This window comes from Strix aluco, chromosome 4 (assembly GCF_031877795.1).
Source record: "Strix aluco isolate bStrAlu1 chromosome 4, bStrAlu1.hap1, whole genome shotgun sequence".
NCBI classification, from domain to species: domain Eukaryota; kingdom Metazoa; phylum Chordata; class Aves; order Strigiformes; family Strigidae; genus Strix; species Strix aluco.
In genome coordinates this window covers 73,475,713-73,490,065 of record NC_133934.1, presented here as the reverse complement: position 1 = coordinate 73,490,065, position 14,353 = coordinate 73,475,713, and the positions used below count along the sequence as shown (strand labels likewise).

General features: G+C 38.9%; 1 protein-coding gene across 1 annotated transcript in view; it reads right to left on the bottom strand.

Moving 5' to 3' along the window:
• The window catches only part of INTU (inturned planar cell polarity protein), a 49,450-nt gene extending 35,861 nt beyond the window's left edge, over positions 1-13,589 (bottom strand). The window contains exons 1-2 of the mRNA XM_074821496.1: positions 13,435-13,589; positions 8,291-8,877 (exon numbers count right to left, since the gene is read on the bottom strand). Coding sequence (XP_074677597.1) covers positions 8,291-8,877; positions 13,435-13,577 — 730 coding nt within the window. The 5' untranslated portion in view covers positions 13,578-13,589. The remainder of the gene's footprint in view (positions 1-8,290; positions 8,878-13,434) is intronic.
• Between the last annotated feature and the right edge of the window lie 764 nt (positions 13,590-14,353).

The following is a 14,353-nucleotide window of genomic DNA, read 5'->3' as shown; positions in this document are numbered from 1 at the left end:
CCAGGTTGTAGGAGCAGTGCTCATCACTCTCTCAGGCAGTGTAAAGAGATTAGAAAAAGGATGTGGATTCGCAGCAAACGGGCATGTTAGTATAATTATATTTTAAGCCTTGACGTGGCAACAAAAATGGGCTCAACTGCAGAAATAAAGCACTGAACAACTGTAAGGTTCAGTACATAGTTCAAGTTTTCTAGGGAGAAGACTTGCTCAGCTCAAACTAACACAGTGATGATGACAAAGGAAAAGCAGAATCTGTGTCTCTAAGGTCTCTCCATTTCCTGAGAATCTAGTAAAGACAACAGAACCTGAAAGTTTAGAAGAATTCTGAGAGTTTATCATTTCTATCTTGTTAAATACCAACAAATACAACTGGAATTCTTCCCAGGTACTAGGCCAATTGCTCAAAATCGGTCCAAAACACAATTAAGGCTAAGGAGAGAAAGAACATTCTTCTTAACTAACCATCAGTAAGGAAATACAGAATCCCCCCAAAATGCAAGCAACAGTCCCCTTTAATACAGTAGGCAACAAACAGCTGCTCACTGTTATTTTACATTAAAGGAAAATACATTCCTACTCTTTCTTACAGCAAAACCAAGAAAAGGTTAAGTTTTATTATACACACAAAAGTGTTATCATTCCTTGGAATTAATTAAATTGGTTTTTGCTATTTCAAGTAAGAGTAGCACTCTCCCTAACCTCTGTGCTTCTTGATGCACAGCACAGTATAAGTTTTAGCCTACCAAATCTTCAACACAACAATAATTCAAAGAGGAAAGTTGAAAGTTAAACAGCATTTAAAAGCAACTCAGTAAGTCCATGCCAGAGCCCCAGGACTTGAAAATTAGTAATCAAAAGCAGAGCATTCAGGCTACTCTAATATAATAAGAAATTATAAACAGAATGGCAACGTTCTTTGTTGAAGAACGCTGTATTAAAGATCATCACTCACAAATACAAGAGAAAGCAAAAATTGCTCTTGTACTCATCTGGAGCACTGTTCAAACAAAAGCTGTTTGTGTTCTGTTTGTTTTACTAGAGACCTCACCAATTCTGTTGTAAAGACAACAGTCAAGTCATCTAATCCACAAAGCCATTCAAACCAGCTGCAGACATTAGTGAAGACATATGCACCTTAGCACTTAAGGGAATATTTTTGAACCACATCTCCCAGGGTGGAATATACAAAGACACTTTGAAACGAGAAGATCCATCAGTATTTACATGTTATATACTCAAAGTGTTTTATTTATTCAACGCCTAACGTACATATGTAAAACTTTCATTGCAGCTGTAAATATTTATTCTATTCAATTTGTAAAAAATGTAATCATGCACCATAAATGGAACAGCTTTCCAGAAGACACAGCCAAAGCAGTCCTGTAATGCTGCCTTCATTTTGCCAGAAAATGCCATATCACTATTAAAGGAACTTGGTGTACAACTGAGAAACTCTACACCTGCCAGTATGGACTTTCCAGAATTGCGGGGCGAGGTGGTAGTGGTGGGGTGTCTGCATTTTCTCCTTCTTTTCTTTTAGCCAAACAGAACAGCATTCAAAGAGTAGAGACTATGAAGTAACAGAATGGAAGACATCACTGGCGCAATAGGAAGTATGTAAAACTATGAACACGGAGTATCTTAAAGCTGAACATGACCACAAATCTATCCAGTGTGATAATTAGTGACAGCAAAAGAGTTTACATATGCAAGTGTTCCTTTGTTAGAGTTTCACATCTATACTTTCTTTGAGAATTCTTTCCTCCCTTTAGCAGTGTGAAAAACTTAAAGAAAGTAAGACTGATTAGGTCTTAAAAAATAGTGTAAATGTATAAAGTTTAATCTAATTTTACTTAATGCTTAATCAATTTAGGTTAAATGAAATAAAAGGGTAAACAGTGTTTGCAACTGTTTAAGTTGATCTAACTTGACGGTTTGCAGAGTTATGTCAAATTTTCCCAGACTAAAACGTTGTTGAATTTCAGATGTAAAGAGACATTTCATTAGTGGAGAGGAAAAAGTTGTACAGATGGTACTGCAAATACATTTTTCAATCATTCTTGTGCTCTATGAAGTGGGTGAAAAACCCCTTCCAACTGCGTTTTCTTAAGTACAGAGATCAAAGTGAACTTTTTCCTTTTTGCTGAAGTAGATGTATATACTTACATAGACAGGAAGCACACACTTCATGAAATGTTGTTTTCAAACCTGATACAAAATAATGTAAAATTTTGCCTTTTTCTTTTAGCTTTTTCAACAATATGGTTGTATACAAAAATTTTACTGTGTAATACTATATAGAATAGCACTTGACCTGCTCTTATTGGCTTGCATTTCTACCAGCAATGAGATCACTATTGTCTGTCACAAAAGTCACTAGCATCTATGTTAAAAGATGAAAACATTAGAACAAAGTCTCACTCAGTTATATTTTTAGAGACACAGTAAGCAACTGCAATAAAGAAAATAAATTTTTTTCAGGCAGCTCCAGACTATCAGACATTTAGTCAATAAATTTATCTTCAGAAAAATACATGTCCTTCTCTTTAAGGAATAAAGTTGGTGGTTTTTTAATCCCATAATAATGAATAAAGCTTTTTAGTTCTATCACTTATAAAAAGATTATCCGTCCACAAAGAAACTATAAGATGTCCATATATGTTCTCCACACAACATCAATCAGAGCTGAATTTTACTACAGTGACAGAACAGAGAGAAGACAGACAGGAATTCTTTCCTATTTTCTCTGTTGTCTTTCCATCTTCTCATTAGAAAAGACTTCTCACATCCAGTCAGTCGTAGCTAAGAACAGTGTATATCAAACACCTAGTTTGCATAAGGCTGATGAAATTATTCCTGCTTTTTTAAAGACAAATTTTAGAAGTCTTTGGGACTGCTGGCATCCCTAAAACATTTATTTCAGAACTGCCTATCACTTTGCCACGGGAGGCACAGGACTATTACTTTTGTTAAATATCCATTCCCCAGAGATAAACCTGCAAGCACCATTTCTAAAAGTAGATCTTTCCATTAAGCCAGGGCACATGGATTAGTAAGTGAATACCACTTCCATACTGTGATGGGAAGTGAACATTTTTGGCTGCATTAAAATCAGAACCATGTTGTTCACATGGAAGAGGACTGAGGACACTTTTAAACTGAAATCCTGATATTTATTTTCCTCTGTTCTTGGTAATGACTTGGTGGAACTACTTATAAATGTTCACATACTTCTTTCCAAAAAAGGCAAAGTATGGAACACATTCTACTGAAGAAAGCCAGATCAATTACTTGCTTTATATGTTAGCCGGCTGCTTTTACCCAAACCAATGCTGTTATGCTTCAAGAGGAGATTAAAAGAACATAAACGGCATCCCAAACTCCACAGTGAGAACACAGCAAAGCTTACGCAAGCTCTGCATTTCTATCTTGTATGCCCAACATCTCTACTTTGGAGAGCCTTTTCAACAAGTACACCATATATGGTAATTCCTAATTAAAATCTCACTCTTACAGTATTTTGGTCCTTTCAGGACATTGTTCTGACAAGACTCTCAGTTCCATGGTCTGCAAATGACAAAAACAGCATTTACTTTGACTGTCAGAAGATGACTGCAAGTTACTTGATTTCTGTAAGTAGATTACTGTTTTAAATCACTAGTCTATATGCTGTATTATATTTCTATACTATTTCTAGCATATTTCTATATGCTATAGAAATCTAACAGACATACTTGGCTTTCTAGCAATGATGGCCTTCTTTACGTAAACTTCAGAAATCCAACAGCAATATCTGTGTTTTTACTATTAATATTAAAACAAGCAAAGAGTACTACTTAAACATTTCTTTATTCAGGGAAAACAAACAAATAACCCTCCCACATAACATCAAGAGAACTACTGGATTAGAAACCCACAGAAAACCATTTGTCAGTAAATGGGGTTGGGATCTGGACCTTTCAACTGAAGCTTGCAACAGCAGCCTGCATCTTTTGCATACTTATTCAAAACTGGATTATTAGAGCCCATCTTTACTATCATCCAAGATTAATCCCTGTCCCTGGGTGGTCCTCACACTTTTTTAACAATTGTACTTACTGATCAGGTGAGAGAATTCATGCAAGCTGTTCAGATATTCGGTGATGAGAGCAATAAGAACAGAAGACAATTTCAAAGAGGGTAAAAGTAGTACGCTCTGCTAGTGAAAAGAGCTTTCCTGTATTTTCAGTGTCATTGGAATTACTTTTCCATTTGTACTATAATAAAGATGATGATCATCAGCATTTATAAGACATATCCCCTGCTGTGAATTGGATAGGTTTCAATTTAAAGAGGGGACAAAAAAAAAAATTAATGGCATTTCCTATTACAACCCTTACTTGTCTGAGTCTAAAATAGAATATTCAGTAGAGCTTTTTATCTTTGAAGATATGCTCAAAGATGAGACTAGAAAGTTTTACATAGCAGACCAAGATTTGCATATTGTTAATAATGAAATCAAACAAAAAAGTTTTGCCAGAAATACATAAGACACTTAAAAAACATGAGATAAAAGCAACTGTATTTCATCTTAACCAAAATGGAAGTGATGGCAAGAATTTAAAAATCAATGAGAGCTTTTTTGTTTTGAAAATTTAAGATGGATGCTGAACTGCTAAATATAAAAAGATAACTGTACTGATAAACAACACATGGATAGAGCGGCATCTTTTTACAGAGTTACCAAGCATCAGGGTTTTTTTAGCCTGCAACTGTTGTATTTACTTTCAATCGGTCAGCGCCTGCATTCTACTTGGTTAATAAAGTACAGCAACAAAGACTTATGACTTCCATATGCAATCTTAAAAAAAAAATATTTGAAGTGTAGTGCACAAATAATAAACAGATGTTTTAAGTGTTCAAAGCTGTAAGGGATACACATTTCAGAATAAACTGAAGAAGCCACCTGAGGAAAGTGATTATTTAGGGGGGAAAAAGTTATTTATACTAAAAAATGTTAAAGCAATAACCACGTTGTAATTGTTTATTCAGAGTGATAAAACGAAGGAAGTTTAGTCTCCCTCACAACTCAACCTTGGCAGCCATTTAAGTGGCTACCATGTTTATCACAGACAAATTAACTAATTTGCCAATGAAAATACAAAGTAGTCAGTAACTTGGTTATTTAACATATTACAAACCCAAGTCTTGGGAATAATAATCTAGAGAGTTCAAATTTTAAATAAGATGGGAGAGTTAGAACATTCTATTGGGCCCAACTCGCAGGATTTTGGTAGCGGGGCTGCTGCAGGAGTGAGTGACCTGCGTGGCAGGGCATCATGAGCTGCCTTGTGCTGCTACTCGTAGCCAAGTTTGAAGCTGGTGTTAAGCAACTCACTGCATACCAAAACATCACCTAGCCAGGGGAGCCATAGCACCTCTGCCCAGATGTATTTAAGAAGGAGCAGTGGTCACTAGGGGAAGGGTTGTAGCCCATGGAGGGGACCCATCCCTGAAGGGCTGTGGCTTGCGGAGGAGTCACGCTGCAGCAGAGGAAAACAGGTAAGCAGCAAGGAGCAGCAGAAGGAAAACATCACATACACAATCCCACCCTCTTGTGCCACCCATTACCTCACCAAAGGGGTTGGGATGTACAGTGTTAACAGGCAGTGAAAACAAGGGTACCCGAGACTAGGAAGGGGCAGAGGAGAGGTGTTTGATTGAAGCTGAGCCTGCAGAGGCAGGGAAAAAGGCATTTTCTTAATTGGGGTTTTTTTTTGATCTTCTTAGTACCTGAAACAGTGATCTGAAGTTTTACGCTAATTGGCAAAAATATAAATTCAGTAACAACTCCGAGTCAAGATTGTTTGCCTGCCACACGTGTTGCAAACTGGGTCACCAGAAGACCACAGTACATCATTTTAAAGCAAGTATTTTAAAAGGAAAATATACTTAGTATTTGTTTCACGAGAGACTAGTAAAAAAATGGTCTGCACCATTGAAGGCCATTAAAATATTAAAAAGCAAAACAAGAACAGGTTAGTATCTATGCATACGCAAGTCAATGAAGATGAACAAAGTTATAACCAAAGAAGCCAGCAGGCATCATGCTACACTGATGAGGTATTCCTCATTTGTGATGGCTGAAGAAGCTGCTAACTTTTATGCAAATACTTCAGTTTTAGGCTGACCACAGAAATACGCTTTACTGACTGTTTTCACAATTCACAACAGGATTCCTAAAACTAACTTTTAACAACAAGGCAAAGTTCTACTGTATTTTTCTTGAACTTCCTGTCCAACTTCAGACCCTGCGAGGATCTGAGGAGGCTATCTACTGAACTACAGTTGCTTCTAAAATCAGGCTTTTGGTGTATACCATAGCTATCTCATTCTCTGATGTGCAATGCAGAAGCAGTAAACAGACAGCTTTTTGACCGGAACAAGCATTTTTTTACTGTATATTCTTTATGCAGACAGCACTGAAACTTGAGCATCTAATTTATGCACAGATCCCTATTTCTAGGCACCACATAAAAATTCCAGAGTACACACTGTTCACTACAGATATATCATTTGAAAGTATTTTTATATGAAAATTATACATTTTATACTGTTGGCACAGAACACAGCTCATTTTCCCAGTTAAGAGCTGAATAGCTACAGTATGCTTAAAAGTATTTGTTTCCAGCGTGCAAAAACATGGCAATATTGGTTGATGATAGCCTAGGACATATTAAACTGCTAGACTCGTTAGATTAATTTAAATGTTCTTCTATTTAAAACAAAACAAAAACCCCACAGTTTTTGTCCTCACTAGCTCCAGGAAGCATTAAGTGCTGCACATGAAGTACCATCTCCATTTAGAAGGCTGGCTTTATCTCCTGGATCTGGTATTTGCCTACGCTGTTCTGATTTCACACCTGCTCTTACAAACATCTAGTTACATATAAATTTGTGTCCCAAAATTAATTTACAGGTTAGAAATACCACTCTTACACTAACTAGATTAAATACCACTAAGCAGATCAAGCTGAAACTTACTCCCTCATCCCCCTCACTCTGCATCCTCCACTTCTTGACTAATCAGTTCTTTCTGCTAAAATTTGAAAGTTATCCAGTTTTTCCTCTGGAGTATTCTTTAGCGTCCTTACCAAAAACACGTGCTAGAAGAATCAGCTAGTCAAAGCACGATTTGCCTTTTTACACACACAACATTGAAATTTCGAAAGCACTCATGCTGACTTTGTGGGATTTGTGCTACTATAGTATTAAGGTTTTCATGATCTTCTAACCAACATCACATCTTTGCTCCCTCCCTACAAGGGACCAACATCAAGGGTAATTAAACAACCTCCCACCCTTGACAGACGTAGGCTAGCTCTCTCACATTTACTGTCTCTGAGGTTGGAGTCCTGTGAGTGCCGAGTCCTTTTAATGGCCTCTTGATGATGGAAGTGGGAGTATTTCTGCTCCTTCCCTACCAGCCACAGAAGTTCATTCCCCTCCGTTATTCATGCTCGGGTGCTCATCAGACCTTCTGTGACTCGAGTTTAATTTACTACACCAGGAAAAAATAGACAGGCAATTTTTCTTCTGGGTTAGTTTTCTGCCAGGTTATTTAGTTGCATCAGCTCATGGAAGTGTCTGACGAGCCAAACCAACACAAAGGAGAGCTGCTACACTGGCGCACTGCCTCCTCAAACTGCAGCCCCACTATTTGGAGGCCTTCTGATCACAACCACTGAAGAAGCAGCTGTTATACTTGCTGAACAGAATATCCAAACAAGTCTGTGCAGAAACATATGAATGTATCTTAGTATTTTTTCCTCATTTTTATGGTACAAAATCCATTTACAGCACATACAGTGAAGCTTTTTATCTAAGGGGGATGGTGTGGAAAAGAATGAAAACAAAATAGAGTATTTGGCAGACTACAGCTTTTTCCCAGTCCCACTTACCTACTGAACAAATTCTGCATTAAATTAAAGGTGGTGGTGGTATACTCGTTGCTTCAAGTTCAAGCTGCTCACTCCCTGTATGCTTAAAGAACAGTCATCTCCTTACTATATTAACAGCTTCTAGTTTCTGTCACATGTTCTTAAAGCCACTAATACAGTAAAATTGAACAAAACATCAGATGCAATGACATTTATTGAAAATAATCCCTCAAGAACTGACAAAATAGTTGTTTTAAGTAATTGCTTATGTCTCAGCAATATTGAAGTCAGCTGCCTCAAAAAAAAAATAATTTTAAAATCATCATTTAAAAGGAAGAGTGCAGAAGTGAACCATTCATTCGATTACTTACCAATCAAGATTTGACCCGTTTTCATTGCAGAACTACCTGGCACCAAGCCATGTACTACAAGCTTCTCTTCACCAATTCCTCTGATTGCTTTATCCTTCCTGCCTTGTTTTTCTGCTCTTCTGCTGCTCCATGAAGACTGATGGACAATCCCTACTAAGGCCTCCAGCAGCCTGTGCTGCTCATCCTCTCCAGTACTGTACAGTTTTCTGGGATTTACATACACATATATATCTTTGTATTTTTGCTGAACAGTGACACCCATTTTCTGAACAGATTGGTGTTTCAATATGGAAGCAGGAGCAGTGGAGTGTGCATTACAGCTTCCACTGCCTTTCTTACTAGAATGCTTCGGTAAAAGATTCTTCTTTTTTAATATTTTGGTCCATTTCTTCAGTTCATATTTTCTTTCTTTTCGTGATCCCTCTTGAATAACTTCAGCTTCATTTTCACGAAACCTGACATGATTCACTGCTGGCATTTCTGGACAGCTGTTCTGAAGCAGAGTTTCTTCTTCACTTTCGCTCAATTCTAAATAAAATAATTCCCCATTCTTCTGCACACCATCCAACCATTCAGGCTCAAGGTCACTGGGAAAGAAAGAAGAATGATCAGTGACAGCTCTGATGAGGAAGACTGCTTTGCAGGTGACATCTGATTACTTCAAGTAGAGAGGGGATAGGGAGAGTGCAAGGCAAAAAAAGGAAAAAAAATGTTGCCTCCTTGAACATTGAAAGCTCAACTGCTTTAAGTCTGCCATGAGGGTAAGAGCTCTTCTCAGACAACTGATGGATATGGCAAGGAAGGACATCCCTTGCAGATATTAAAATTGTTTCTTCAAATGCCTTAAAGGAAAATAGCCATTGCAAAAAGCAATATTCCTTTTTCTGAAAACAAGTAAAAAACCCAACCCCAAACCATTTCTTTACCATACAAGTTTTAATTAGTAACTACATTCATGGACACAATGGGGCTTTCTCATAGAGAAAAAATACCATTCTATTTGTTCTCTCCCATTATTCTTTCCCTTACACATTTATAAGACAGATTCTACTGCAAGCCCTTTGGAAAGACAAGGTTAGCATTTTAAAACCACCTCAATATAACCAAAAAAACCAAGATGAAATCTAGGTAATGCTTTTTAAGACAAGTTCAAAATAGCATACTCAAGCTCATGTGCAAAAATATAAAACAAAAAAATAAAAGAGGCAGCAATGCTATAGAATAAGTTCCAGCAGCTGGAGAGCAGATCACTAAGTCACCAGCAACAAGCTGCTGCAAAGAAAAGGCAAGGCAACTACAGGATGTAGTAACAGAAGTGCCATCTGCACAGCACAAAAAATTTTTTGTCCTAATTTGGCAATGGTGATGTGTCAACCATGTCCAGTTTTGGACAGGACATTTTAAGAAAGATGTAAGAACTGGAACAAGCCCAGAGCACAGAGACAAATAGTAAGTAGCTTAAAACTATGTTTTAAAGGAAAACAGACTAAAGGAAATCATACTCTTTTCGGTGAGAAAAAAACACAAACAAAAAATGATAGCTGAGAGGCAACAGGCCAAATGGTCCACTCCCCCACCCCAAGATGAACCAGAGCATTGCTACAGAAGGATGATGATCAATCATGGTCAAAGTAGGCGTACTTAGTGGTCTAATTTACCAGAGTATTTAAGCTAAACATTAAGAGAGCTTTTTGATTACATACACACACACAAAAAAATAGAAATAAAATATCAGCATTAGCAAGTGATATAAGGAATGTCTGGGTTGTTCTGTATGGAAGATTTTCAGGAACAGACAAAACCAGTTTATTCTTCCTGACTAGGTGACAAACAGGCCTCCCTTTCTATGAACCTGAGACCGCAAAACAAGGAAAACTAGAATGGAGACTTATATAATAATTAATGTAATTGTTTAGAGTTAACATACATTCATACATTTTATACTAAAACTACATAATTTTACTGAATAATGCAAATTTTGTTTAAAAATAGTATTATAAAATTCATATAGAGCATTAATTTGAATATGCTGATAAATGACACAGCTTCAAAGTTTAGCTGAACAGAGAACTTTATACAAAGACACTGCACCAAAGCACCTTTAAGGGCTCAGAGAGGATTTGGCTGGACCAAGAACATAGAAAACATTGATCTTACTCTCTTCCTGGAACCCCAGTGACTTACAGAAGTCAACAGATGTTGCAGACAAGAAGAAGCATCATGCACTTTCTTGGCCTCTATAATTTTGTCCAAGTTGCTGGTTTTAAAAGAAGAGCCACCACCTGTGATAATTTGGCTATTCCTGATGGTCACAAGTAAGTCAGAGTTCACATCTTCTACAAAGTCCTACTCAAGACCTTGAGTATCTTACTCAAAAAAGTATCAGAACAATGACAACACATAAGTGCTGTCAGGGCCAGACTGATCCATCATCTCTCAAAAGGTGGTAGGTAAGAAATAACATGACAGAGTTTTCCTTGGTTTGTTTTTTAAGTACTCCTGCATTCAGGTACATGTAAGCAAAATTGGCAAAAAAACAAAATCCATAAAGTAAACATTCAAAATTTACAAAGAAATAACATTTGGGTTTAGCAGAAACTCCTGTGATGCATGATAGCCTTTTTATTCCCTCTTTAAAAGAGACTGTGCTCTTTGGAAAAGCTCTTTCTTTGGGGTAGATGTCAAAATTTCAACTCGGATGTCAGTTCATACACTCTTGTTCTCCAGCTTCATTGTCTATTTTTATTAGAAACTACTACAGACCAAGGGGAAAAAAAAAAAAAAAGCGTGTGTGTCGTGTTCATACTGGGTCCACTCGAACAGAAGCACTCCAGAGAAGATTGTCAAGGAGGAGCACATATGGCAAAGTCACTCTATGCAAGTAAGCTGATAAAGACAGAAGAAGACTGAAAGAGTGTCACAAGGGCCATGAATTGCTCTCCTTGAAGGCATTTTGATGAGCATACCATAAAGGAACTATCACTTTCTGAATACAGATCTGTGCAGACATCTAAAAAAGCAGTCTGAAACAAGAAATCTGCACCTAAGGTAACAAGTTTTTTCCCTAATGCTGTAGTTTCACAATTGATTTAAACCAAGCTAAAAATATATAAATAATTAAAAAATCTAATTTCCTCCTCTCTTCCCTTGTGTCCAAACAAGCACTTACACAATAACCTGAGCTTCTACATAGGCCTGGAAGCTTCAGCCAAGGGATCTAAAAATCTGGAAGACCCGCATCCCTCTAAGAGCAGCTCCACTGATCCCACACAGGTATTTCTTCTCTGGGATAAATGTCTGAAAAAATGTGCCAGTTGAAGTTGTCCACGTATGGAAGAAACATACACTAGAAACAAAGGATCCAAGTTCTGATTCTGAAGCAAGAGAAGACTGTTCTCACCCAAGAAAACTCACAAAAAATAGTTAACTTCTACGAGCCTTGTTTTAAAGCAGTTAAAGAAAACAACAAATCAAGGGTTAACTGTTTTATTGCACCATATGATACATTCCACCCATATGATACTTTGCAGAAGTTAAGATCATCACTTTTAGTTTTCCCAACGTTTGCCTACGCAACGACAAAGTACAGCTTCAGACTGAAGCATCAGTTTGGAATATGCAAAGCTGCCATTCTCTTCATAGCTATGGCTGCCTCTAGGGGTTCTGATCCATCACAGTGAGTGAAAGTGATAGCTAATGTTAAACTCTGTTAAAATAGACAAAACTAGAACAAAAAAACCCAACAAACTTAACACACTACTTACACAATGGCATATGTAAGCATTCACTTCACAGCATTGTCTGAAAAGAGGCCTTGCACAAAATCCCAGGCTCTGACAAAGCAGCACTGCTATCACCCCTATTTCTACTCTTGCATGAATGCCCCTCAGTGTATCTGGGTTCTGCCACATTTGCTGTAGTATCAAGCAGCACAGTTTCAACTGCCAGAAGTTTATGCTGGAAGTCAGTAACTTTTACTTCAGAAAACCATTCCCAAAGTTTTTCTTTCTTTAATTTAATCAAATATGGCTAATTATAAAACCACATACAGATCATCTACAGAGGAACAAATGCTATTACCTTAAAATAGCTAACAGACCTATCATTGTACCTGCTTCTTTACAAAACTGTACTCTGTTTCCCCCTCGTCTTTCATTACAAGTCACATCTTAATCCCTTGTTTCTGTACTCAGAAGGCTGGGGTGTTATTGGTCCAACAGAAGGAACTATTTGGACCCAAAATTAAAGCTTCACAGATCTGTTGATGCAGTGATAGAAAAGATGCATTTCAATTTATCCAACAGTATTATACATTGTCTTCTGTGTTGAAAGCAGCGGAACTTTATCCCCTGAACACATATGAAGAACACCAGTAAGCAGGCATTTTAGATGAAAGAATTGGAAAAGAAAAAAAACCCCAAACACACACAAAATTTAAAAAAAAAAGCACAGCTTCAGGCAGAAATGTGTTACAGTTGAGTTCTGGCTTATAAACACAGGACAAAATAAGGTAGGTGTACATTCAACATCTTTGTCTCTCACTGAGCCACAGGTATGGGACAACTACAAGACAAAATGCACTTAAACACACTTAAAACCTCTCCCACATAAATCTTCTTTTTCTTCTTCACTTCATTACAGAATGAAAATAACGTGCCAAAGAAAATGTCATTGATTAGACCTTGAAATACACATCTGAACTGTCAAGCAGAATTGCTTTAATGCAGGGAACAAACGGATAATAAATTTTTATATGAATTTAAAAAAAAAAAACAAAACACTAATGAATGAAAAGCCCAGTGGCTGTATACACGACTTTAAAATATGTATTGGTATTACAGAGTTGTCCTCTCACCTACCACCTCCCCAAAAACATGCCACTAAACTAGTAAGACTGCACCTCCAACGCTAAACCATTTATAACCAGGAGCTAGGTCCCTCTTTCCCTTCCCGGGCAGCGCCCGGCGGGGCCAGCCCACGGCCTGCCCACCGGCTGAACTCATGCAGCCGCTCGCCACGTTACTTCCAGGTCTCCCCCGGAGAAAGGCAGCCTGCAGAAGCGACCGGCGCGGGGACAGCCCCCGCTCCGGCCCGGCCCGCACGCCGCCGGCCCCGCCTCAGGGGCACCCGCGGCCCGCCCTTACTCGGAGCTGGCGGACAGCGAGGTGGCACACAAGCCGCTCTCGCTGCTGCTGCTGCTACTGCTGCTCGCACGCTCAAGGCCTTCTCCCCTCGCTGGCTCCATCCCCTCAGCAGCTCCGCTCCCGCCGTGCCCCCCGGACGCCATGACACCCGCACCCCAGCGCGGCGGGCGGACACGTGACCCGCGCCCTGCCCTCCCCATTGGCGGACCCGGCCCGGCGCCATGGCGACGGCGGGAAGCCTGGAGGCCCCAGGCCTCAGAGCCCAGGCTGCGGTAGCGGCCGGAACGGCACCAGGGCTGCCCGCCGCCGGCGGCGGTGAACGGTGGCTTTAGTGCTGCACCTGGCCGAAAGGGCAGCTCGCCTGCCCCCTTTGGCTGGCAAGAACAACAATGAACATTTCAAAGTGCCCAACCTCCCCGTTTACCTCCTTAAAACGCACAGCTGAGCAGTCTCACTAGTCCCTTGGAAGTCTTTCAGTGGGTCAGTATGGAACACCTAATGGAGAACAGACTATTTATTTAGCGGTCTGATATCAAGGTCTCAGCAACGGTCCCATAAAAGAGACTATTAATGAAACTCATGGTCCTGGGGTGAGCCTCAAAGCATTGCTTATAATCAAAAACCGATTTGGAGAAAGAAACATGAGGTAAGTAGTAATTTTCATCAAGTCAATACTTCCGTGCTTTATATTATGCCCCGTTGTAAACATTTAAGGAGTCATGAGAAACTAAGATAACTTCTCTTTAGGTTAGTCAGGAGAGCAGTTAGGTTAGGGAGGAGAGGCAAGGATGTGAGACGGACCCAAACAAGCTAGATGATTTGGCACCTTAAAGCAGTCAACGCTGTCTACAACTGCAAAATCATGCACAGTCAAAAGAGAGAGAGAGAAAAAAACAAACCCTAAACTACTCGGTTTTCA